We start from the raw sequence: 25034 nt of genomic DNA on the forward strand, positions 1-25034 counted from the left end.
ATTCTTAGATTTCCTGGTTGTCTAGAATTAGCTTGATTATCATGCTTAGTGCTGCTTCAATGACACACACACGGTATACGCATTATGCGACTACTTCGGGATCCGATGAGTTAAGTTTCTCCGCTCTTCTCATTGCGGAAGAGGCGCCGTGTAACCGAGCTTTCGGTTGCACGTCAAGAGATCCCCAGGTGGTCCAAATTAATCCTCAGTCCTCCGCTGCGGCGTGCCAGATGCCCGTCGTTGGTTTGGCCAGCTGTGCGCCGTGTTATGTATCAAGCAACCAAGCTGCCGCCCAGAACAACCGCGTGCATGCACCCTGGAGCGGGTGCATGCGCGCGGCGCGTGCATCGGGGACTGACCTAGGTGCCATACCAGTCCTGCCCGTTCCGTCGCTGCTCCTCGCGCATGCGCAGCAGGGCTCTCCAGGAGTCACGCGAAACTGCTCAACCTCGGCCAGTGTAGCTTACGCTACAAAACACAGGCATGGGATTCCCCAAGCTCCAGGGAACATGCGCACAACCCAAATACTCGTAAAACTTGCCGGTACGCGGCAAGTTTTACGTGGCGTGGTTCCCACAAAAAAGAAGCAGTCTTGCGGACAGCTTGGTGGGCGCTGTGTTCCGGATCAAACCAAAATAAACCTATCTATATAAAGCTCTCTTCTGACGAAGCTTAGACTTCCCTTATTCAAGGAAATCTCTGACCCAGGGTTTTTAGTTTTCCCCGATCTTGTTAAAACCAGCTTGAGGGTTACTTTTTGTGGTTTATCGGTAAATACTGAAAACATCAATCCTTGTGGCTATGTGCCGAGAAACTGAGGGAGAGGAGGAGAGGAGAGCGCATAAGGCATCAGAGCGCCACCGAACTCTAGTTGGAATGATTAGTGGGTAGTAGTTAAGCTGCTGCCTTTGTCTCCACTGCACTCGTCGAACGCTTTCGAATGCAAGAGGCAAACGTCGGACTCCGGCGTTTCGCTTTCTAAAGCATTCGATGAGTGCGGTGGAGACAAAGGCAGCTAGGTTTAGAACTACCCACTAATCATTCCAACTAGAGTTTGGTGGTGCTCTGATGCCTTATGCGCTCTCCTCTCCTCCTCTCCCTCAGTTTCTCAATGCTTCGAGCACCCTCAACTTCGTGCAGCAAAGGCGACGTGCAAGGACCAACTTGGTAGAGTCTATTCCCCGTTTTCGGCTCTATGCTTTCAAGAATGCTCACTTTTCTTGGTCTGGAAAAGCTGCATAATGCTGCCATTAGAGCGTTAAATTTGGTTCTGAACAAGGTAAGTAGACTGACTTTTCAAAAAAGAGTCAACTGAACTGATAACATCGGGGTGGACGGCAAAGGCAGTGGGGATGGCCCACCTCATGCTCTTGTGGGTGGAGGTGGTGGTGACGGTGACCCCGCAGCTGGACACGCGGCTGGTGTGGGCCGAGGAGCAGGAGCTCAGGTTGTGGCGGCTGCTCAGGGCTGACAGGCTGCGGTTGACGGGAGAGCTTGAGCTCAGCTTGGACAGGCTCATGTGCAGGCCGCACGGGGAGCTCAGGCGGCTGCCGCTGCTCTGGGCTTGGGCCCCTGCAAGGGGGAACGCAGGAACGAGGGAGGGAGGGTTGGTGGCAGGCACATAGCCAGGGGGGAGGCCCATGGGGCCTGAGCCCCCCTCCCCCCTCCTTCCCCCCTCCCCCCCCCCCCCCTTCCCAAAAAAAAATCTTCCATTTTGCTGGGACCCTCCTCCCCTCTCCCCCTCATACAGCATTTTGTCATGGACAGCACCCCCCCCCCCCCCCCCCCCCCCCCCCCCCCTGAAACAAAATCTTGGCTACGTGCCTGGTTGGTGGAGGAGCATGCGAAAGAGGGCAACACCTACTCGTGCTTACGCCTAGCCTGTTATAAAACGAGAAACACTACCTCCAACGATATCCTGTTGGACGGTGCAACTTGACATATTGAGTCAAACTTAAAGAGCCTATGTAATTTATATTCACTTATCTCAAAACAGCCAGTGCCACTTAAAGGAATACTAAACCGAAATTTCGAGCTCACAAAACAAAACTGGACGGACAGGCGGGACGCAGTAAAACCCCAAAAAATCACTTATACAGCAATATCTCTAACGGATTGTTGTATTTTTGGAAAAGAAGTGTGCGATTGAACACAACCGATGAGGCTGACAAGACAAGTCCTGTTACGATTCTCACTCCCTCTCCTCCTCGCTATGTCCCGCTGAGTTGGTGAATCGAAGTGAGGAGGAGAGAAGCGAGGCCGCTTCCCCTCATTTTCAAATTTGACAGGAGGACAATGACGTCACAACTCTCGCTTGTTCGCGCCTTTCTTTTCCAAAAGTATGGCCATCCATTTGAGATATCAATGTACGAGTAATGTTTTGGAGTTTGTAGCATCCCCTTCAACGCTTCTACGGCCTTATTTTGCGAAATTCAAATTTCAGTCCAGTGTCTCTTTAAGGGGATATTTGTGGCAGCAGTTTCCAACAGACACATAGTCTGTCTTATTGTTGATCTCGCTGAGTTCTATCCATCCCATGAAGCACAAGCCAAAGATAACAGATAGACAAAAGGGAGTTCTATTTGTCTGCTTATTGTGTTCATCTTCTTTGACACCTTAATAATTTTGGAATGTATAACTAGCCCACCTACCCATCTTACACATAGCTTCTTTTGTTCTCCATTAAAAGCAACAGGAAACAAAGCATGCTCTACATGGAAATGTTGCCATCATCCCTTTTTTTTTAGTTTTGCTCGCCGACCACTCACTTCCATTACTGTAATACACTGAAACATAGTCTAAACACAAAAACTCTTTCTTTTAACCTGTCCTCTCGCAATCGCACCACGATCAGGATGCAAACTCGCAACTTCACGATGACGCAGCCTTCCTAAAGCCCGCAAGCTAAGAGGGCAACAGTGATACCCTCGCAGATCCAGGCGGAGCAATAAGTTTTCAACCATCTCGTCCACGGGCAGGTACTTGGTAGAGACCGAACCTAGAGCCGATTGGAGTAGTAAAAAAGGCCCAAGGATTTCGCGCCCTAAGCGTTGTGTCACAGGGTGAGCTCGACCAACACCTGCTAGATCGCAAGGCCAAAGTCTTTCGTGTCACCAGCCTGAGGTCGGACCAAGCCACGGGTCGGACATGAGTGCCGCGTCCGAGTAGAGCTCGTATCCCCACTGACTAAACACGAGCTGAACGTCAATGCAGTGCTCCCACCCAATTTTCCCCGTAGTACCAGCCTCCAGCAAGCAACGTTGCGGGAACTGCGGCCTCGTCACTAAGAAGGCGTCGGCACGGCACGGGGCGTACCCTGCGAGTGGTGGGCGGAGGAGGAGGAGGGCAGCCTGCCCATGCTGCGGTGTGCCAGCTGCTGCCCGGAGCCTAGGTGGCCCAGGGAACGCGAGTTGCCCGGACCCTCCGGCGAGGAGCACGAGACCAGCAGCTGCTGCTGCTGGTGCCGGGCGGCTGCCTGGGCCACGCTGCTGCGGCTGCCCGCCCGGGACGACAGGTCCTGACGGCTGCCGCCGCCCCCCACCTTGACGATGGTCACGCCCCCCGTCTGGTTCACCACCTGCGCCCTGTGGGGGAAGTCGAGGCCATGGCTGCACCCTCGCGGCCTGGTCGACGAAGCGTCTGTCCGTTCTCGTTCGAGCTCTATGTCGTGTTTGTATTCTACTCTTTCTGGACATTCAACTTATTCCAACGAAAAAAAAGTACCGATTCCTCTTGGTTAACGCACACCGGTAGTTCCCAAGGTGGATTGGGACCCCGAAGGGGATCGCGACAGATTCAACGGGGGTTGCGAAGCAGCTCGGGAACTTGAAGAAATACAAAGTTGGCTCCTCCACGGTGCCATTGACAAAATCAAAGTACAGGTTGCAGCTCGACGTCAGAGTTAAAACGAGAGAGTTGCGGCGTCCAAACTCCGCCCTCGTTTTAAAAAAACTGTGCGCTAACAAACAAGCTTGCTTTAGTAATTAGAAAATCATTCCCGGTGTCATGCAGACTTTTTTTCTATGGTTTCTAGCCTAGCTGGTTCACTCTGACTATATTATTCACAAGCTTTATTTTACGCATCCTTTTTTCTTGGCTCGAAAAACTTTTGACAATGTTATAAACAACCGTTCGTCATAGACAGTATGTACATTTGATATCGCCGATACTTCAAAACCTTCGCTCTAGTGAAATGCAGTTCCAGGGCCACCTCATGATGGCACCGGCATGCCAGTGTGTTCTTTCGTCGCGAGAGATCGCAATGACTCGATCGTAAGCAAACGGAAGTGTGTGAAGCAGTCTTTACCGTGGGGAGCCAAGAACACAAAGAAAAGAAAACAAACATAACAAAGCCGATACATACCCCATTATTCGTTATGGTCCCGTCTTTTAATGCGAAACGCTAAACCAACACGAATTGCTTCCATTCGTGGGCACTCATTCACAGGTCGTATGTCAGGCTGCTTTAACGCGTCGAAAAGACCGTAGCAGTGCCACATAACTCTAGGATGGTCTACGGCCCATTAAGTTTTGCAACGTCGTGTGTATGCAAAGTATCATTAAAGAATGCCGCTATATGAAGAAAACCTGCATTTGAATGCACCTGGAAATGTTCCCGTTTGTCTAATAGTACATGTTTTTCATCTTGTGGAAATCGGTCCAACCTATTTATCAAATTTCCATTCGCACCCCTCGTCCATAGCTGCGGGGAGGAAGAGGATGGCAGGGCGTTTTTTTTCGGACGCCCGTCCCTCGGCACGCGCTCGTCGCCTCCACCCTCTTTGCCGTGCTTTGGCTGCGCAAGCACGCTCGAAGCTCACCAGACGCTGAAGTGCCATTGAAGCTAGGCAACTCGCTCTGGAAGCAGGGGCTTCCTACCAGCCGTCCTCTCATTCTGTCGGTGCCATTAGCATTTTTTATTATACGATGGTGATTAAAAAATGTTTTTCACTCAATCTGTAGGATTTATCTTAATCGAAACATCTAGGAATCCGAGTCTGTCGTCTATTATTGCGCGGGCAGAGCCTCGGTTAATTTGCAGATTCTGCAACATCATCCACCGTCCCTTGTCCATCCGACAAACTTCAGTTCGTTTGCGCGCTCAATCTTGTCATTGGTCGCGGACGCAGACCGGCGTCCCGCACCTTCTTCGTGGCTGAAGCGTGTGCATCCTTCCTTGAACTTTCGAATTCATTCAAATGTGCTTCTTTCTGACAAAACGTTTTCCCCACAACGTACACCAGTGGCATAGGCAGGTAAGGTTGTTTGCGAGATCAAAACGCCCCCCAAAATCATAACTTTTCTTTTTTGTAAAGGAAGAGGAAATGTAAAGGAAATATTGAATGACTACCTAATTGTTCCAGCCAGCCGGGGAGCTGGGGACGGCCCCTGTGAATTGCACAGTACATAGGCTACTACACGCAAAAATAAAACAAAGCCCCCCCCCCTCCCCCCGCTTCTACCCAGTCGTGAAAATCCCCCCCTCAAAAATAATTCCTGGCTACGCCACTGCCGTAAACGAAACTCCCAATAGATATTGGCACCAGACACACCCTCGCACCACAAGAAACAAATCGCTGCACGCTACTCTTTTGTGCAAATCACGAGTGTGGCGGTCACTGTCTCTCACCTTGGTCGCAACTGAACTAATGTAATGCGATCGAACCTACGCAGCAGCAACTAGATAGACACCGAACTCGTATGAAAAAGGCTGCGGCCAACGGAAGCTTAAAGACGACCGGAGAGCAGATAACTTTTGAATCACCCTCATACGTTGAGGGGATTCCTCTGGTCTCCTTTCCCCGATGGCTGTGATAACGGCCGCGGGTCGGAACACTCGGCCTCCTTCGCCGTGAGCTCCGACCTGTTCGTGAGGCGGAGGGCCGCCTGGCTTGGGGGGCCCTCCTCTCACTCTCTCCCGGGGGGACCGATTTCCGTACCCCCGCTCGGATGCGGATCACTGCTGACAGGCGAGGAGGTTTCGCCTCTTGTTTTCTCGCTTTGGGGAAAGGGACTCGTCCGGGTGACCGCGAAAGAGATAGGACGTGTGTCGGCGACTTCTCCGACGCCTCCCCGGTCTTGGCTCTCCAGAACCCTGCGTCTGGCCAGGTAAGGACCTTTTCTTACCTTGCCGGCGCGGGGGAATTTGGATGGGGACATTGTAGTTCTTTTAAAAAAAGTGTTATAATAAATGCTCTTGGACTCTGTCCTTACTCTGGTACGTGTGTCTTCTCTTCTGCTATACTCGAGAGAGTGAGACAAGGTAGTCGATCATTGGCACCGACGGAAGTAATTTATCGAACCGACCCGAGGTAATGTAGCCCTAAACATCGTCTATATTGCCGCGGAGATGTGGCGACCGTGCTACTAGGTTTGACAGCTCCTTTGAGATCGCCGCTGCTGTTGAGACAATCCTTTGGTTACTCTATCGGTACCTGTGTTGGTAGCAAGATCCCACAATGTCCACCCCCCGCCCCCTGCCCCCCAACGTCATAAACTTGCAGCCGCCTCCCCTTACCATCACGGCCCCATTTCAGAGACATGACAACGTGCAGGGAGGGAGGGGCCTCACCTGTGGGCGGCGGTGGCGGCGTCCGCCTTGAGCTGCTGCAGGTAGAAGCGTATGGTGGAGGAGGCCACGGGCTCGGGCACCTGCGCGCACACCTGGGGCACGAAGGGGCCCAGCAGCGGCGGGAAGGCGTCTGTCAGGCGCTTCACCTCCCGCAGCAGGGTCACCTGCGTGTTGTGGTCCCCCTTGGCCAGCTGGGACACCAGGAACTCCAGGCACTCGCGTCCACGCTCCTGCAGGAGGAAACGGCACGACGGGTGCGTCGGACCACAGAGCGTCGCGGCGGGGAAACGTGCCGCAGAGCGCACCGCGGTGGGCTCGTTCGATTTACCCGCACCTGCCCGCGCCGGTGCGGGAAAGTGCGAGGCGACGTACCTCCAGCCTTGTTTTGTGTTAGGCTGCACTCGTAAATCGAATACGGCGGTGTGCACCCGGTGTGGGAGGTTGAGGCAAATCGAACGAAGCCAGCGATGTCTCGTCTATACGAACACTCCTTTCCCTGAAAAAGCGTCCGCAATGCGAATCAACCTTAATAACTAGACACAAATGCGTGTATTTACCGTAATATCCCGAGTCATCGCCCATCCCCGAATCATCGCCCATCCTTGAGTCGCCGCCCACCCCACTTTTAGGGCCAATATTGATTTCCAAAAAAAAAAAAAACAGTCATCACCGGCCCCTACAAATACCCCAAACGTGACTCCGCAATCCGCGAATATTAATCCCACCCGAATGATGCGGCCACGGACCTTACAGTTGGGGGACGTCCGTGACAAAGTAAAACGAAGGAGGGAAAGATATTTCACTTTGTTTATGCATTTCCTCCATGAGCGACCCCGAACTCATAGTGCATCCGTGTGAAAAGAAAATTATGGAAATAACAAAATAAAAACTTGTTCCGCTTACAAAAACTTCATGAAAAAAAAAAAAAAAGTTGGAAGGATAACACAAGCAGTGTTATCCTTCCCCTGGGATTACGAGGTAAGCAAACGCCCCCTATCCTGGAATGTAAGGACAAAGTCTGTCTCCGCCGAAGTAAGGTCGCCGCGAACCCGATGCTTCTCTCAGCCCGTCGCGACCACGGTAGTGCCATGTTTAAGACAAAGCCAATGGGTAGATAAAGCTTTGCTGGAACGCTTTACACAGACGTTTGTAAAGTGTCCCATTTTGAGCTCAGTGTTCGTGGTGCCGTCCACGCCACGCAGCAATGCCGCCTTAACCCGTGTTGGTAGCAAGCCGTGCACGGTCGCACGCATGTATGCACCAAACAAGAAAGCTGCGCAAGATCTTGCAATTGACAAGGCGCCCGACTTGGCCCAACGCCAAAGTAGTATTTTCCAATGTGATCGCCAGCTTTCCTGCTTCCCCAGCATCGGTCTTCGTTGCTTCTGTCATCTGCCCGCTCGCTCGCTCGCTCGTTGCACCTGGCTGGTTTTTCTATTTTCTTGTGGACAATTTTTTTTTGTAATGAGGAGAACATAGCAGTGTTAGAAACGTGCTTTCACAGAACAAACATTTGGGCCGTATGCCAATCGGCGGTGTTCATAGCGCGCATGCAAGCAACGGACTTTGAGATAGTAAAACATCCTTTCATGAGCATTTGTCGTATAAAACAATAAAACTAATTTGAGTTGTGAGCTTAATGTATCTCTTGTGCAGTCACACTGGATAAGCATAAAGAAATGGGCGTTTTTCTTCCCGCATGTTTTTAAAACTTTTTGTTCTCATCAATCGGGACACGGCCCACCCCAATTTTTTTTTACGACTTTTCAGCCGGCAGGGGGGTGGGCAATGGCTTGGGATATTACGGTAGTTGGTTCGCCCCCGGAAACGTTGTCTGTGTAGCTGGGCACCTAATTTAAGGATCCATATTAACGAAACATGACTGTACCCAGTTCAAAGTCTGCTCACTACATTCGCTTCGTTGCACCGTATGGTCGCCGACAACCTAAGAAACGGAAGACGTGGTCCGTTGCAATCACGCTTCTTGCTTCGCAATCCGTTCTTTGGCGTCCTTGTCGGCCAATGCCGCAACTATCTCGGTGGCTGCGGAGCGATAATAAGATGGTCGGGACTCGCTGCCCCCTGCGTTTCTTAAGCTTTCGTTAAAACATTGACGTCGCAATGTATGTTTGTTTTTGAAAGCCGTAAAGTCGCCGACGAAGTAGCGGACGAAAAGAGTTTGTCCACTGAAACTTTGTGGGCAGGTACTTCAGACTACGTTCCACTTAAATACTACGCAATTTTCTAAAAAAAAAAAAAAAATGTTACGAATTTTACTGTTTTAAGATTCATGTCTCCTTTAAAAGTGCAGCTTGTCCTAAGGCACGCACAGAAATTGCACACCAGTAACGAGGGGCTACACAATTTCCAATGGCGTAGACCGCCGCAGATACCGCGCTTACTTGATTACCTTTTCTCGAGAAGAATTACAGCCGAAAGCCGCTTGCAAGTGGAGTCGGACACGAAACCGAACCTGCGGACATCTTGGAAGACCGTTACTCTCGGACGTAAAAGCCGGGTGTGCGTCAGACTCGAGGGTGCGTCCAACGCGTCTGCGGCGGTCCAAGAGGTGCGCCACCCACCGTGCCGAGCCTGCCCACGGTGCCCATGATGTGCGCCACCAGGGCCAGGTGCACGGGCTGCGCCTGTGCCACGGCCCGCATCTTGCGCAGGTACTCGGTGAACAGCTGGGGCTTGACGCTCGCCATCTCCTGGAAGATCTTGAGCACCGAGCCGGCCGTGGTAGCACTGCCCAGGCAGCTGCTCAGCTGGGGCAGGTTGCTCTCCAGCAGCTGCAAAAGGAACAGGAGCAGGGGGACCGTCCAGTTGTGCCGGAGGCCGCCGCTTTCTCGTGCCGCCAGCTATTCTCGAAGATGGTGCTGACGCCGGACGGGCCTACTGTCGAGGCTGGTTCGCCCGCTTGCCTTCGAGTCTGATCGACTGTGTTTCAGCTTCTTGCGAGCGCTTACGATGAAAGAACACACTGGAGCAATCTACTGGGTAGCACTAGAACATTTTTGATCCTTGTGCCGTAATATCCCAAAGAAGCCCATCTAAAATCGATAGCAAATCGGATGAAAATAAGGGGGCAAGTTAACTTTTGGTGTGTCATAGAAAGAAGTTGGAAAAATGTTAGTTTTAGATTTTGTCACCCTCGAAACTTGTGATCGCAGGAAGGGGGGGACGAACCAAAGACGACTGTTCTTCCCAGTCAGCAATGTTCACTCCTGCTATGGTTAAGTAACACCGTTTTCGCTTAAGTCACCATTGGCCTGGGCCCTGTAATTACTGGAAGTGGCCTATCTTTTGGTGCTCCTAAAATATAGCAAATCATGCCAAAAATAGGAGGCGGGCTGTCTTTCAGCGGTGGAGCATCTCTTGGGATAATACAATATAACAGTGGTTCTCAAATGAGGGTCCCTTTGGGGTCTGCGAAGCCCAGCCTCATCAGTCGAGCCCGCAAACATAAGTTGTCCTTCCTCGGATTGGGAAGAAACTAGTGATGGGACGAATCTTTACCCGAATCTGAAGATTCGGAATGATTCGGAAGAGTAACCGAACCTCAAGCGATTCAAAAAAGTTTGGAAAGATTCGGAGCGTTGCCATGGTTGTCAGATCACGTTGATGAGTGTTTCGACTTTTCGTGATATTAAATTCACTAAATTCTACAAAGTGCACAAAATAAGGTTCTAAAATATAATATCATAGTAATAAATAAAATTTTCCGCTGTGTTTATATTAATTTGGATGTTTGTCGAGAACGATATCGTGAGAAAATAGGTTTAGATTCTGGATTACAATGAAAATAGGCATGCTTGGAGCACGTGGAAAAGCGCATGCTTTCACCGTTGCAAGAGATCGATGCCGTACATGCTGTTCGGTAGACTCATTTTGTGCCCGTAATTACGTTCATAGTGGCACACACCACCTAAGTGAGTATGTTCGATTTGATTATCTCAAACGTGTGTCCACTGAGGTATCATTATCGGAGCACAGGAAACAATCTAAAGCTCCTTGCGCCAAACTATTACAGTCTCCTGTACTGCGTTTGTTGTACCTTTCTGATTAATGATGTCCGATTTAGTTACAGTGTTTGTTTCCGAACAATAAAGTTGCATTGGACACCCCTGTGTTGTGTTTCTTCTTCATCAAATGCTACGCGTAACGTTTCCAGCCGACTTGCTGCCGACAACGGAGCAACGCCACCGGTGCTGGTACGCGTTCGAAGTTGGGACGAGCAACATTCATCTCGCTCTCGCACCTTACAGGTTGTTTCAAATCATTTCCTTGCCTGACTATATTTATTGTGCGTTGCGCCACATTATGCAGAATACACAGCATTTCGCTACATTTTATTGATCACCGCAAAACCGCGCAGAAACCGAGACCGTGCATTGATTAGGCTTACATCAACCACACCGATCAGCTCAGCTGGACCTGGGCGCGTGCCAGGGTTTAGAATGACAGTACAGTACATACCATACGTTGAAATTAACAATACGAAATCTGGTTGTATGCAGTAACAGCATCAAAGAACATAACTGATGGCATTCGCGAGGTTTACGACAAGGTTCACGCTGCCGTCCACAGCCTGCAGCGACAAATCTGCCGAATGTCCGAATCTGCCGAATATTCGTCACGGGAAGTTCGGAAATTTCCGAATCTGTCCGAACCCGAATCTCCGGTGATTCGTCCCATCACTAGAACAAGCATTCCAATTTTTTGGTGATTTTTCTTGTGTATATGTCAAAAAGAGAAATCTACTTCCCATTAGCCCTTACCTATATCCATTTATCAAATCACTATCATAATTAATGTATACTTTTCCTTCCCCTCACCACGAATGGGGTCCTCCATCATCGACACCGATTCACTAGGGGTCCGCGAAACATCGATGGCTGAGAACCACTGCAATAAAATATCACTTAAAAAAAAAAAAGTTAGATCATTTTTGTTTTAAATAATTATAGCTAAAAAATAGTGATTCCTTATTACTACCAGATGCATTTCTAAGCGCGGCAGATAGATTGGTCAATGTGTCCGACCACTGAAAACGATGGCACAGAGAATTACTGTAAACTTAAAGTACAGTCTAATAAATAAATTTTAGGGGCGAAGCTCCTTAGGGTCTAGCCTTGTCCGTCCGGCGTTCGTGCTCACATCGATTCCCATCCCATCTGTATTCTTAAAAAAAGAAGAAATGATTGCGCAGTCGACAGGATTCAAACCTGTGCGGGGAGACCCCAATGAATTTCTAGTCCATCGCCTTAAGCACTCGGCCGCGACTGCGGGACGAGTAGGGGGCTCCGAGATGTGGTAGTAACTCAAGAGCTGGGTTTTCTGTCACGGATGAAACGTTGCATGTAGCCGCCCAACGTCTATACAGGAGAGGGCGCTGTGGTCAAATGCGTATATAATCGCGTTAAACTTTGCACGCATTGGCTCAACGTTTATGATGAGAGGGCGCTGCGGTCAAATGCTCAACGGCGTATATAACCACGATCCATACCACGCATTCTCTTTCTGACATGGACCATGGAGATGCGTTCCCACAGCTTCTAGCGGATCCGAGCTGATTTGCTAGAAGAACCACTGGCTCTGCATTTCATCGACCATAAAGCAGTAATAATGAAGTCGAAATGCAACCCGGAACTCAGCACTACCTATGAGCAATAAAAAAAAAATAGGCACCATCAGCATTACCTATGAACAAAATCAGTATCATCAGCACCACCAGAGCTTCGCCCCAATCAACATCATTCATCACGTGGAGATGCGGTCATTTTTTTTTATTCTTGGAAGCCCTGCCATGCTAGAACAAAAGCTTTATTTACTTTTTCTTTTGCGCTATGACCTGCTTGCAATAGGACATTACATAACACACTGAAGTGGAAGGTGAAAAAATAGCTCAACATTCTGATTTGCTCAGAAAAGCACCACCACCATTTGCTCGTGTCCAGCGGATGATTCTTTAAATTAAATAGAAAACAAATGCCCACACAAAGCATTTAATGATAAATTAATGGTGAATAAAAGATATTTTCAGTATTCCTATACAGTTGAGACCGGTTATAACGAAGTCGGTTATAACGAAATAGCAGCTATACAGCGCAGCGATCATGATTTCTCATTCCCTTTTGCACTTCGTTATAACCAAAGTCGATTATAACGAAATAGCGGATATAGTGAAGTGATTTTTGATTCTCGTTGGCTTCGTTATAACCGGTTTAGACAGTAATACCCTTTACTTTTGCGGCCCAGATTTTTCGCGAATTGGGCAGAGGGGTCATATTCGCAACCATCGAGTTTCGCGAATTCTAATGGCTGTAATTCGCCTCTCTAGACAACAGAAATATCCACGCCCCATAAAGTTTGCAAATTTTCCAAGTCGTGCGAAAATGACAGGCTCGAATGGGCGTACCAACCGGGGGGGGGGGGGGGGGGGGTAAGGTTCACTTGCCCCCCCTCCCCCCCTCCCCCAGTTCTCAGAGTGTGTGTGTGGGGGGGGCAGCGCATGTGTTTTGCCCCCCCCCCAGTTCTCAGAGTGTGTGTGTGTGGGGGGCAACGCATGTGTTTTGCCCCCCCTTCAAAACAGCCGCCACTGGGCAGGGCAAACACTGGCCGGCGGCGCCCAAAGGATACCAAGGGCACCGGCCTTGGGGAGGGGACGTCTGGTTTGCCCCCCCCCCCCATTGAAAAACAAGTTGGTACGCCACTGCGGGCTCGTGAAAACTAGGGGTTTTACAGTACTTTTGCGGGAAAAGTTTGATCTAAGTCATCATAGTAAAACAGGTGAGATTTAAATCACAATTTAAATAATGATTTAAATTACAATTTATATGACCTAAATCAAGATTTAAATAATCTTGATTTTTATTCTCCAGCCTGCCTATAAGAATTCATTAAACAATAGCAAAGAGGGGTAGTGCATGTTCCGTAGACGCTATTTGACACTTGCACCAAAAGTAGTCTACATATATTTACTTTAGCATTTGTTTAGCGCATATGTGTTCTGGCATTCTTTTGTGGTTGTTCCAATGGCAAACCAATGGGCAATCCAAGTTGTATAAGCGCCTCACTCAAAATAAGGTAATCATGTCGTATTACACCTGAGACTGCGGTGGAAGAAATCGGAAGAACTTTCAGTAGAAGGAACAGACACAGAGAATGTCTCAGTAGAGACGTTCTCTGTGTCTGTTCCTTCTACTGAAAGTTCTTCCGATTTCTTCCACCGCAGTCTCAGGTGTAATACGACATGATTAGCTACCACCAGCTCACCTGCACACTCACCGTCTTTTCAAAATAAGGTGTAGGGCATGCATAGAGGGCAAAAAATCTTTGAACTGTGGCAGAAACATTCAGAGTTAGGGCAGTATAGCAATGTAATGCAAACTGAGCGAGGTTTTTAATTATCAAGTATTGAATCGGGGGATTCAATACCCATGGTCATGCATCTGGGGTGCAGTTTTAATTACTTATTTGAATGTCTATTGATTTTAGAATTTAGAAATTGCACAGCAGTGTGGGAAAGTGCTGGCAAAAAAGCAATATAAAAGTGCTTTCTAACCGTACAGTGCCATAGCACACACCTACGCATATTAACTGCTCTATTCGTGTGTGTGGAGATGCCTGCTAAATGTTTCTTGAAAAGTTCAGTGAACGCAAAATCCTGCCAAAGTCAAAGTTTGGATGAGGAATGATTGAATGCAGAAACGATCTGCACAGACTAATATTTTGCTAGCATTACAGAAGCAACTTGGCCGACTTGGCGCCGGAGCGCCAGCGCTCCTTGCTCATGGCGTAGGAATTCTCGAAGGCAACAAAGTCAATGCAGTTTCTTGCTGTGTTGCTGCTGCTCGGGCTCTGGCAGCGAGCGCCAATAGTCAGACATAACAAATAACAGAATACAACAAAGAGAAACAGCAAGAAATGCTGCAGCAGCTTAGATTAGCGAATGTAGAGCCCGCGTCGCAATGGGGAAAACACGGCGAGAGCGGCCGCTTTTGCCCACACTCCTCCCGCGCATGCGGCACTTTCCTGCCGTGTTTGTAAACAGAGCGCACTGCACGTCGGTGTATATGCTACAAATGCATATGCATTGCCTGCTATGGGCTACGCATGTTTTATGTGCCATGAAACTCGAGCATTACACCAGGCCATCTCATCTCCTAATCCAGCCCATAAGTACATTCTGCGTTAAAAGAAAATACATTGTACATAGGGAGGTCATACGGTAAAAGCATCCCTCCCCGAGCCGTCTGGCCGCACGAGGGTGAGACCCACTCACCTGCGGCTTGTGCTTGGCCACCAGCTCAAAGAGGGCGAGGAGGTTGAGCTTCTCGTCGCTTTCGCAGAGCGGCAGCAGGGAGATGAGGGCCATCAAGTGGTCGTGAATGGGTTCCTTCTTCACCACATAGATGGAGGGGAGCACTCTGGCCAGGGCATAGTTGCCTGCAAAGGGCATCCATCTCACTGCTCACTCTACGGCCAGGTCCAAACCCACAAAAAGCGTCACATCCATCCCCCTCCTCCACATCCAATCTAAAACAGGGCTATATTGCCACGAAAAAAGAACATAAACTTAGACCTAAAAATAATGTATAATTAGGCCTACTTTAGCGTACAAACTTAGAGTAAGGTACAATCAAAGTGACCAAATTCCTCGGGCCCCAAAGCGGGACGGCTATTGGCTGGAAGGGGGGGAGAGGGGGTTATTGTGTTGTGAGGTCTGAAAACTCTAAATTTATAAATTTGAATAACAAATCACACCTTTTAGAGCGCAGCTCTTAGGGGCCCGTTTCCAGCTTGAACGGCATTGCCGTCGGCGTAACCGCGCGGTGCATTATGGCAAAATGTCCCATAATGCATCGCGCGAGCCCCCCTCCCCCCCCCCGGTCACGTGACCTGTGACCTGGGGGGTCATGTGACCCCCCAATGATGTCATCGTCACTGATGGCGTCATTGGCATCCACATCGTCATCATCACTGATGACGTCACCGGAATCTGCATCGTCATCGTCATCATCACTGATGATGCCATCGGCATTGTCATCGTCATGTGACCCCCTTCCGACGTCACGTGACACCCTAAGATCACGTGACCGCCCCGCCCCCCCCCCCCCCCCCCCCCCCCCCGAAGTGACCTCGGGGAAGGGGGGGGGGGGGGGGGGGGGGTGTCACGTGATTTTAGGAGGAGGAGGGAAGTACCCTTCCCTCCTCCTTTTCAAGAGCTGCGCTCTAATTCGGCGTTACAGGGAGTTGTAAATGGCTTTCACTTTTTATTACTTTGCATACACCGTGTGTATTTCTTTTGCTTGCAATTTGCATATTGTTTGGCAAGCAGGTCTAATACATTTGGTTTGAATATTTATTTAGTAATAATGTAATTATTCTTGTAGATGCTATGTCCATAGTAATGTTCACGTGTCATATGCAAACTAACCTTCAGCATCTTCTCTGCCAAGCATATCTTGTTGTTCGATCAGAGAAACCACCCTCTCGCTGGTGCAATCCTTTAGTTTAATCGCGTCTTTTATCTATTTGCAGTTCCGAGGAGCCGAAGCTGGGCAAAACACCATCTCACAAGCACGCTGGCGGGACAGCGGACGACGGCCAGAAAAGCGGGACCTGCCCCGCTTTTCCATCTTCCGTGTGCTACAGAAGGACGACCGATTCCGAAGCAGAGCATTACCGCCGCTTTCATACACGTGGTAGGTTCAGGAAGGTTCTGAATTAGAACACAAGATAGCAACCTGAATGAGCCGGACCTTTCCAGAAGAGAAAACATAGATAAAAGAATCAATCGGGCCAAGCGAGGTTCGAACCCTGTTCCTCAGCGTGGCAGCTGCGTGCACTGACAACTCCGCCACGTATGCTGTAATATTCGATAACACGGCACAGTCGTATGAAGAAAGATTGGGGTCGAAAATTTTGTCCACTTTGCGGGGTGTCGAGATTAACAAGGTCCATATCAAGGAGACACGACTGCAAGAGGAGTGGTCAACTAAATCTTGAAGAAGCTGCGCGAGTGGCACTCCGGAAAGAAAATGAGCAGTGTTGGTGTGACATACCACTGATGACGCTGTCCACAATGGGCTGGACGTGAGGGGACAGCAGCTCGGCATTGTTCACGGCGGCCAGGGAGAGGTAGCTGGACAGATTGTGACTAAGCTCCTTGTTGCCCCGGTGGAGGAACTTGATGGCCACGGGGAGGGCCAGCTTCATCACAGGCTTCTTGCTGTGGTTCTGCACAACACAACGGGGAAGTCACATACGTTTGTGGGAACGTCGACACTGCCGCGCTCAGCAGGAACATACACAGGGGCCACCAGAAACATAATTTATATGGTTGTGACGCACCTTTAACCAAGTACAATCTTGGACCACGGTAGATAAAAGAAACATTATTCGTTTTGGCAGTGGTGTCCCTTCCGAACACACATTAACTTTGCTTTGGCTTCTTTAGATTACAGTATGCTGTTTCTAGCCATGGTAGTTTTGACATCAGAGCTTCCAGGCAACCATGGGGCTTACACTTTGACTTCCAACAAGCATGCACCATAGAAGACAAATAAACTTAAGTGAGCAGTAATGCTGCGAACAAACAAGGCTATTCTATGAAGCAAATGCCTGCCGCCATAGGATGCAAGCAGCGACACAACTCACAAGCAAAAAGCATAATAAAAAAAATTGAATAAGCTACCAAAGTTTGCATACCTTGTGAACTTTCTCACTACTCAGCCAGATTTCTGCTTCCCTTTTACTTCCCCAGAGCTCTTTGGTATGTTTAAAGAACCTTTGAAAGTTTGCCATGGAAGCTATGCTGCAGCTGATTGGCCAGTTGCAACAAGAAACAGCAAAAACGTCATACAAAGAAAAGTTTTCTTTTTGTATTTGTCGAATGAATTTATTTATCTCCTGGTAACATGCGGATTTTGGGAAAGTCTTTTTTCTGGCACACTAAAGTTGTTCCCAGAAATTAGCTTCTCTAGAAATTCGGAAGCAGTCCGAAAACTATTCCAGCTAGACGGCTACAATTTGTGTTCAGATCAAAAAACAAATTGTGCGGAAAAGTCTACCAAGTCAATATATCCTCTGAACTATTCAATACATACGGTCTGTAGTCTGTTGCAACACAAGGTGTGCAGGACAAGCTCTGCCTCCAGCACACACTCAATGCTTTCCATCATGCTTTGGATGCATGTGTTACCGAGACGCCGATGTGTTACCAGAGATAGAAAGCTTGTGCTGGAGACCCAACATTAACTGCGCATCTCATGTTGCAACAGACTTTAAGCCCAGCGATGTATTCTAAAGAAAGGTGATATTTAAAACATCTTTTCAAGATATTAAGCTCCCAGATATACAATAGTTTACAGCAGTGATTTTCAGCCTGTTATGGGGACGCGTTACAGATTGGCGGAGGTGACGGGGGACCTCCAAGGGGACAAGTGTTGGGTGATTCGGTTGATCATGAATATAGGCCAACCGGTCAACTTCTATAGTAGAGAGATTGCCACGAAGAAAGGAAAAAAATCTTCTAACAGTATAGATCGACCCTCATTATTAAAGAAGTGGAAGAAAATTCATACAACCATCTGCTTCACAGCTTGCCTAATCACCCCAGCTAACACTTGCTTGTCGAACGCTCTGGTCCTGTCATTGTCCTAAAAAAAAAAGGGGGGGGGGGGGGGGCGACCCCCCCCCCCCTCCCGCCCCCCCTCCCCCTTCTTGGAGGGCAATTTGACATGGGTGGACGCCTCGAAATAAAACCGACTACCAGCCTGCCAGGTGGTAGAAGGCTTGGTACCCAAGGACGAGGGTTCAAAATAGGGTAGGTCGCACCCTAGCAGGCACACTTGTACTCTGAACTTGGAGAGGCACTCCGTCGCTTCAACCGAGACTGAAGTCTGTGGAGGCGGTTTCAAAGCACGGCTTGGAGCCAATAAGTCGGCGCAGCGGCGCACATCTAAGGGCCCGTCGGCGCAGTGTGGTTCTGCGGCGGCTAAAACAAAAGGCGCAACCGGAATCCCGTTTATGCTGCTTTAGATCTTCCCCCCCCTACCCCCCCACCCCCTCAAAACGGAGTTCTGGATCCGCCCGTGCGTGGCACGTGCACTGCACCACTTGCAAAAAGCTTCGGTGCTCTACACCAGTGCCTAGCTGGTGTTAGGCGTGAAGCTTCACCTCTTGGCACCAGTGCACATTTGAAGCTTCGCTGCTTTGCACCACAGTGCTCGGAGAAGCGGCTGGTGCGGAGAAGTATTTCACTTAGGTCAATTGGGTCAAAAATTTCCCTCACTATTTCCGGCTGATCCTTCTAAAAAAATACAGTACCGAAAAAAAAAAAAGTGTCAACCTATATTTTAATTATTACGGTAATTGCTCGCGTGTACACTATCATGTACAGAAAGAGAAGCATTGCAGAAAGGTGACATGTTTTTTTCTGTGTTTGACAAAACAAACATTTCATTGCTCGGCTTGACTTACGACCGAGTGCATTGCAGACTTTAAAAATGCCTTTGTGAACCCCAAAGGATCCACAAGTCGCTATTTGAGATCCACTGGTTTTTTGCATTTAAGCCCTCGTTTAATCGGGCAAACACGTACCAGGAAAATGCAGCTAACGATGTCTGAAGCAATCTTGGCATGTGGGGGATCCTCGTCCTTGGAAGAGGGCCGCAGGTCGTGGTTCAGGCAGGATTCGAGCAGAGCCACGAGGGCGTGGGCGTGCTGCTCTATTGTCCCCGTGTCCCTGGACAGGACAATCAAAAGCTTCCGTCAGGGCCCTGCCCACTTCCCCCCTTCTTCCGTCGTAACTCCCCGCAAAAGGGCCCAGTGCCAGCTTTTATCTTCCAGACAACAGCTGGCAGAAGACAGCGGCAGTGTGGGCACACAAAATGACAGACACTCGCTGCCATCTTATTATAAAAGGACATAGTTCCGAGGCTGATGTATTCGCACTACAGATGTTTATCTGGGGAGAAGGCTGAGTATGTCACGGAGCTGCAATTAGGAAAAGCCACGAGTACGAGGCGGCAGCTCAGAAAATTCGAGCAGACCCTCGCATAACGAAGAAGGCGTGTACTGTGCAATCCACTTAAAACGATAAGAAAACCCGAAAATGCAATTGTTATAACCGATTATCATTGTATCTGGACTAGAAACTGGTCGTTTCTGGTCTAAAAACTCTATAAACTGATCGTTATAAGTGGATTGCACTGTAGTCAAGTTGGCGGAGTCTTTCTTTTCATGCATGTGTTTGTGACCTTCACAGGTTATCAAACAAAAAGACAGGAAAAAAATAAAAGGTACTGCACAGCCCAAAACAGGTACCAAAAAAAGGGGTACTGGTAGCTTCGATGGGACAGTAGATATTCTGCGAGCCGGTCACAGGTTCTCCGTGGCTCCCCGCGGGCTCGGGTGATTAGCGAACATCCGTGACGCAGTGTGTGTGATGTCAAAACTTGACGTTTAATCCTCTCGTCGGAGAAAAACTGCCGTGCGAGTACACAATGAGGGAGGTCAGGGAAGCAAGATGCAGCGCACGGTTCCTTCTAGTTTTCCTCGTTTATTTGGATCAATAAATCACTCAATTTCTCGGAAGAAAGAACTTATACTTCCTTTTCATACTTAGTATGCAATGCTGTCAAATCTACTGGCGCGAGCACATGGCTTCAGCTACGGTTTTGTTTGCACGAAAGTGTGTGTGAATGATCTGCAAGATCGAACCCCACACTTGTGCCAGCAGCTTTGACAGTATTGCACACTAAGTATGAAACAGAGTATAGTTCATTGGCATCTGTTCTGGATGGACATAGATTAGGTACACAGAAATGATGAAAGAGTTGTGGCAAATGCAGAGAGGCAGGAAAATATGCATCGGTACAGTCAACACAATGCATTCAAATTCTTAGGGTTTCTCAGGGATTTCTGATGATCATATGCACAGGCAAGAGTACTAGTGTGACTGGCATCTAGAATAGAGGGCAACACTGCTCAAGTATGATCAATTAGAAAACACTGTTGGCCTCCTTAGTTAGAAGGACTACGAGCAAAAAATTACGATGCAATTTCAGCTAAATGTCTATTTAAACCATCAACAAAGTTTTACATGCGCAAAGTCGACAAACTCTGCTAATTTAGTCGCCGATGTGCAGTATGGCCGACGCTGTGCTGCCAATGTCGTATGCATGGGATTCTGCGTCTTCGGTACATACCAATAAGTCCCAAAAATGAACCCCTGAGCCAATACCGTCAAAGTTTCGGAAAACCGTAAAAACCCTCGATTGTTTTTTTTCTTGACTAAGAAAAAAAACCCGAGCCTCGCAGGAAGAAGTCTTTAACTACAGCTTTTTCCCGTGACAGACTCCCCGCATCTCGTGACAGTCTCACGTACGACATCTACATCTGCAGCAAGACGACCCGAGCTCTGCGAGAGAAGCGTTGTCTGCGGCGTGCCTCACCGGATGGCGGAGGTGGCCCTGGTGATGCATATCTCGACGACGCTCTGGATGTTGTTGCTGTGCAGAAAGTCGGAGGCGCTGGCGATCTCCCGGATCTTGGAGAGCACTTCCGACAGGTCGCCCACTATCTTCTGGTCGTCCACCGAGAAGAGGTCGCCGGCGCGCGACAGGTCACAGTTCTCCAGCACTTGGGCAAGCAGCTCGTGCATCCTGGCATAGTTTACGGCTCCGCTGCTGACCCTGGCACCTGCTGGAATACCGGGGACCGCAGCAACGGGGAAGAGGGGGTTGATATCGGCTGAGACCGACAGGTACCATATTTTCCCCTTTATAGGTTGAGATTTTTTTTTTTTTTCCCAAATTTTTTTTTTTTTTTTGATTTGCCATTTAAAACAGTGCGACTTATACAATTTTTTTCTTTTTTTTTTTTTCTGTAAGTATAGACATTAATTGAATGAATTTGCAGCGGGGGTTATAGTTCTCGTTTGATCGGTTGGAAAGGATATTGGAACTGGCTCCCCTTGTGCATATTGAAGTGCAACTCATACAACAATGAGACTTATACACCAATGTTTTTGTAAATGCAGTCATTTATAGGGGCGTGCGACTCAAGCAACGGTACGTGCGACTTAGAAACCGGAAAATACGGTAATTTAATTCAGGAAGTGAGCAATCCTCGCGTACAGTATATTGATGGTGTTATTAGTTACAGTCACTGACAAGATGAAAATGGCAGGGAGTCTCTTTCGAGCGTCTGGCCTTCAGCAGATGCTGGTTGCATTTCCCCGCCGGACTCTAGCAGAACGCCCAAGTGTTATCGAAGGCGGGAAGCTCAAGCCGCAGCAAGTTTTCTCATTTTTAGAATCGTGTATTGCTAGAGCAAGTAGCCCACAGCAAATCCTGGACTATTTTAACAAAACTCACAGTTGGCCCTTTGATTATGCCTGGAAATATTCCAAAAGAGAAAATGAATACAATTGCGTTGATGTCGTCGCGGAGAAGTTGTATGCTTCGTTTGGGTACTGCAAAAGTTTCTGAACTTTCTGCAATTAACCTCAGGATGGCTTGCTTACTCTTAAAATTTATTAAGGTTCAAAAGCAGAGATTACACATGCATATCTTTAACATCCCAACCAGTTCAGGCCACACAGGTCACCTACTTTCACGTGTCTACTACAATCATCAAAAAATAGCCTCAGTGTCATTAGCCTAGCGTGGTTACTGTAAAATTTCAGTCGTCATAAATACTTAAAAATTGTTTCTCCGATAGAACAAAAATTAGCTCTAACTGCTGAGCTTCAATCCTTTTCATTTTATTTTTACAAGTTGAAGGTCAGTTCAGCATAGAGACCAGCAATTACTGAATACATTTTTATTCCAAGGCTTACAAAGGGCCATAATTATCTTTAGTGAAGGTAGCTTTTAAAATATTTGGTGCCAATTTAGGAGGACTGGATGCACTAATAAAGGTTTCTCTACGGAAGCCACATAGATTTATTTGCAAATGAAAAATGACACTGCAAGAACTTGTAACAGAAGGCCATATTCCCAAATTAACTGATTGTAGAATAAACCACATTTGTAACCTTAAAAGTATCAGAAATCCACCAAAAGCAAATTTCTCCATTCCCCGACCACTTTAACCCAAAATTAGCCAACTTGGGAAAAAAAAAAGTCAAAAATTCTCCAGGACGATGGCAGTGATGTAGTACTGTAGACAGTCACCTCCAGTGAGCTCGACAACATTAACAGTGATGTGATTGGCCTAAGCCATTTTGGAGCACCTCTTGGAGCAGCCAAAGCAGTGTTTTGGAGCAGCAAAAGTGAGCTTTGGAGCAGCCAGAACAGTGCTTTGGAGCAGCAAACGTGGCTTTTGGAGCAACCAAGACAGTGTTTCGGAGCAGCAATGGTAGCTTTTAAAGCAAAAATTCTTAAAAAAAATTTTGTTTTAAGTTCTGGACAAACGAAGGGCACTTTGTGCTGAGTTGTGACGGAACTCGCTTTTTAAGTTTTTACTGCTGAGACATCCCACAAGTGTGCAGTGTTGTAGGCGTTGCCGAGCGATTCCGAAAAGAACGCTTGCCACCGTTTTACTGGGTCCCGACGTGCCAGATTTTCGTCAAAAGTAAGCAAACGTAAAACAATGGATTGCAAAAGTCCCAAATGGTGCCTCTGTCGTGCATTAATGTTCACATGCACACGTGAGGGCAACATCAGCAGGCTTGCAGTGGTACGTGCTTCGTCGGGCAAGCGGAGACAACGGCTGTTCAATCGAAATCGGAACAATGCCACTCCACTCTGTCGACAACTGGTTCCCAAAATAGTATGCAAAATGTAACTGTCTAGCATACGACAAAACAACACTCCAGCGGCGCGTGCTTGCCAGACCGGCAGGTGAGGTACAAGCTAAACACACAGGACAAAAGAACCTGAGCGCATCGATGCAAGACATCGCGAGCCAGGGTCAAACATTTCTTGGAGCGCTTTGTGGAACAACTGAACTCGAGACAAACAAGCGCGCTGTGCGGGTTCAGCGTGCAGACACTGCCTTCTTTCCTTTAGCTCACTTCTCTTCACCGACTTCCTTTCGAGGCAGATTTTTTACGTACCGGGGTCCCTCTCGAAAGAAAGCCCACCGAGAGAAACCTAGGTAATTATTATTTAGAAAAGCGGTTTTTGAATAAAAAGGACACTTCAAGGAAATTTGAAAAACGCCCGTCGTGTTCAGAAATAGGTTGAATATGATCCACAATATCCGTAAATGATAATTGCACGTTTGTATTTTGAGCCTTGTGGCTGTATTTTTCGTTACAAACGGCCGACTCTGACAAGCGCTCAGAGAACAGCCAGCGGAGAGCATGTGACACCCAACGCAATCGTGACGTAGTTCGTCTCGGAACGAGCAAAGCTTCGGCGAGGCTGATGTCGAGAAGATGTCCTAACGGTTCCAGCCATCAAAGCGGCTGCTTTTGTACGAATTTTGAGTGACGGATTAATCTTTTATAGTCTTGTAGAGAGACAATAGCAACTTCTGGGAGACACAAAGAATATTCTCGGGAGGAGGGGAGCTCTTCTTTCCCTTTTTTCTCGTGGTGGCCGGAGGCGAGACAGTTATCGTCACTACCTGGCAAGGTTCCTAGACGGGCATTACAAACGAGGCGTTAGCGACAACCACCAGGTGCTTTGCTAATCGTTTAATTCATTTTGAAATTCCTTTTCGTGTCTTTTTCAACAAGAGCTTGATGTGCCTGATGTCATAGTGCTCCCTGGCACACAAATAGACCAAGAGATAAGCGATATTTCGTTGTAGTATCCCTTTATAGAGGGGTTTTTGTAGTAGAGTATGATTTAAACAAGGACAGGAATGTCGATGAACACGTTTAGAAAGTACCTTATCTGCAGAGACGTGGGGACACAACACCCGACGTCGCGCGACCAGCGTTTCAGCTCAGAAAGGAACTCTCGTCGCGCAAAAACGTGGTTTTGTTTCACAGCATGACGGCATGTCTGGCGCCCGGCACACTAGCGTCGGAGCGTTCGCACACGCCCACGTCTATCGTTAAAAAAGTTTAAAAAAGACGGGAGACGAGATTCCCGAGACAACGAGGCACGAGACGGCGGCAGAAACCATGCAAGACAGGATGGATGCAGTGTACTTTTTGTCGGGGGCCGTTTGTGCCACCTAGCTCACGCATGCTCAATTACGTTCTTAGTTTAGTTTCGGTTTTGAAAGGCGACCGAAATTAGTCCTTTGGCGCAGGCTTGGTGCAGATTACCCATATTTTGGCAAAATGTAGCAGGATGTAGCAGGGTTAGCCCCTTGGCGCAGTTTGGCGCAATTGGCGCAGCAATCACATCACTGCATTAAGATTCATGTCAGGACTTGCAAGACACTTTTATGATGGTCGACTTACTATCGATAGAAGTCCCAAAAGGCCATATTAGAGTCTTCTGAATGTACAAATTAATATGACAAAGTAAACCACAATGTCCCGAAA

General features: G+C 48.2%; 1 protein-coding gene across 3 annotated transcripts in view; it reads right to left on the reverse strand.

The window, feature by feature from the left end:
• Positions 1 to 25034, reverse strand: part of LOC8040331 (ventricular zone-expressed PH domain-containing protein homolog 1) — a 51396-nt gene that overhangs the window by 20154 nt on the left and 6208 nt on the right. For 2 of the 3 annotated variants that reach the window (XM_029974721.3, XM_029974722.4), the window contains exons 2-9: positions 21037 to 21283; positions 19181 to 19325; positions 16642 to 16816; positions 14859 to 15022; positions 9154 to 9363; positions 6572 to 6801; positions 3316 to 3584; positions 1362 to 1572 (exon numbers count right to left, since the gene is read on the reverse strand). In XM_029974721.3, coding sequence (XP_029830581.1) covers positions 1362 to 1572; positions 3316 to 3584; positions 6572 to 6801; positions 9154 to 9363; positions 14859 to 15022; positions 16642 to 16816; positions 19181 to 19325; positions 21037 to 21245 — 1613 coding nt within the window. In that variant the 5' untranslated portion in view covers positions 21246 to 21283. Of the gene's footprint in view, positions 1 to 1361; positions 1573 to 3315; positions 3585 to 6571; positions 6802 to 9153; positions 9364 to 14858; positions 15023 to 16641; positions 16817 to 19180; positions 19326 to 21036; positions 21287 to 25034 lie in introns of all 3 variants that reach the window. The other variant, XM_029974720.4, reaches the window with a different exon arrangement.

Source organism: Ixodes scapularis, unplaced genomic scaffold (genome assembly GCF_016920785.2).
Source record: "Ixodes scapularis isolate PalLabHiFi unplaced genomic scaffold, ASM1692078v2 PGA_scaffold1__304_contigs__length_218370807, whole genome shotgun sequence".
Taxonomy (NCBI): domain Eukaryota; kingdom Metazoa; phylum Arthropoda; class Arachnida; order Ixodida; family Ixodidae; genus Ixodes; species Ixodes scapularis.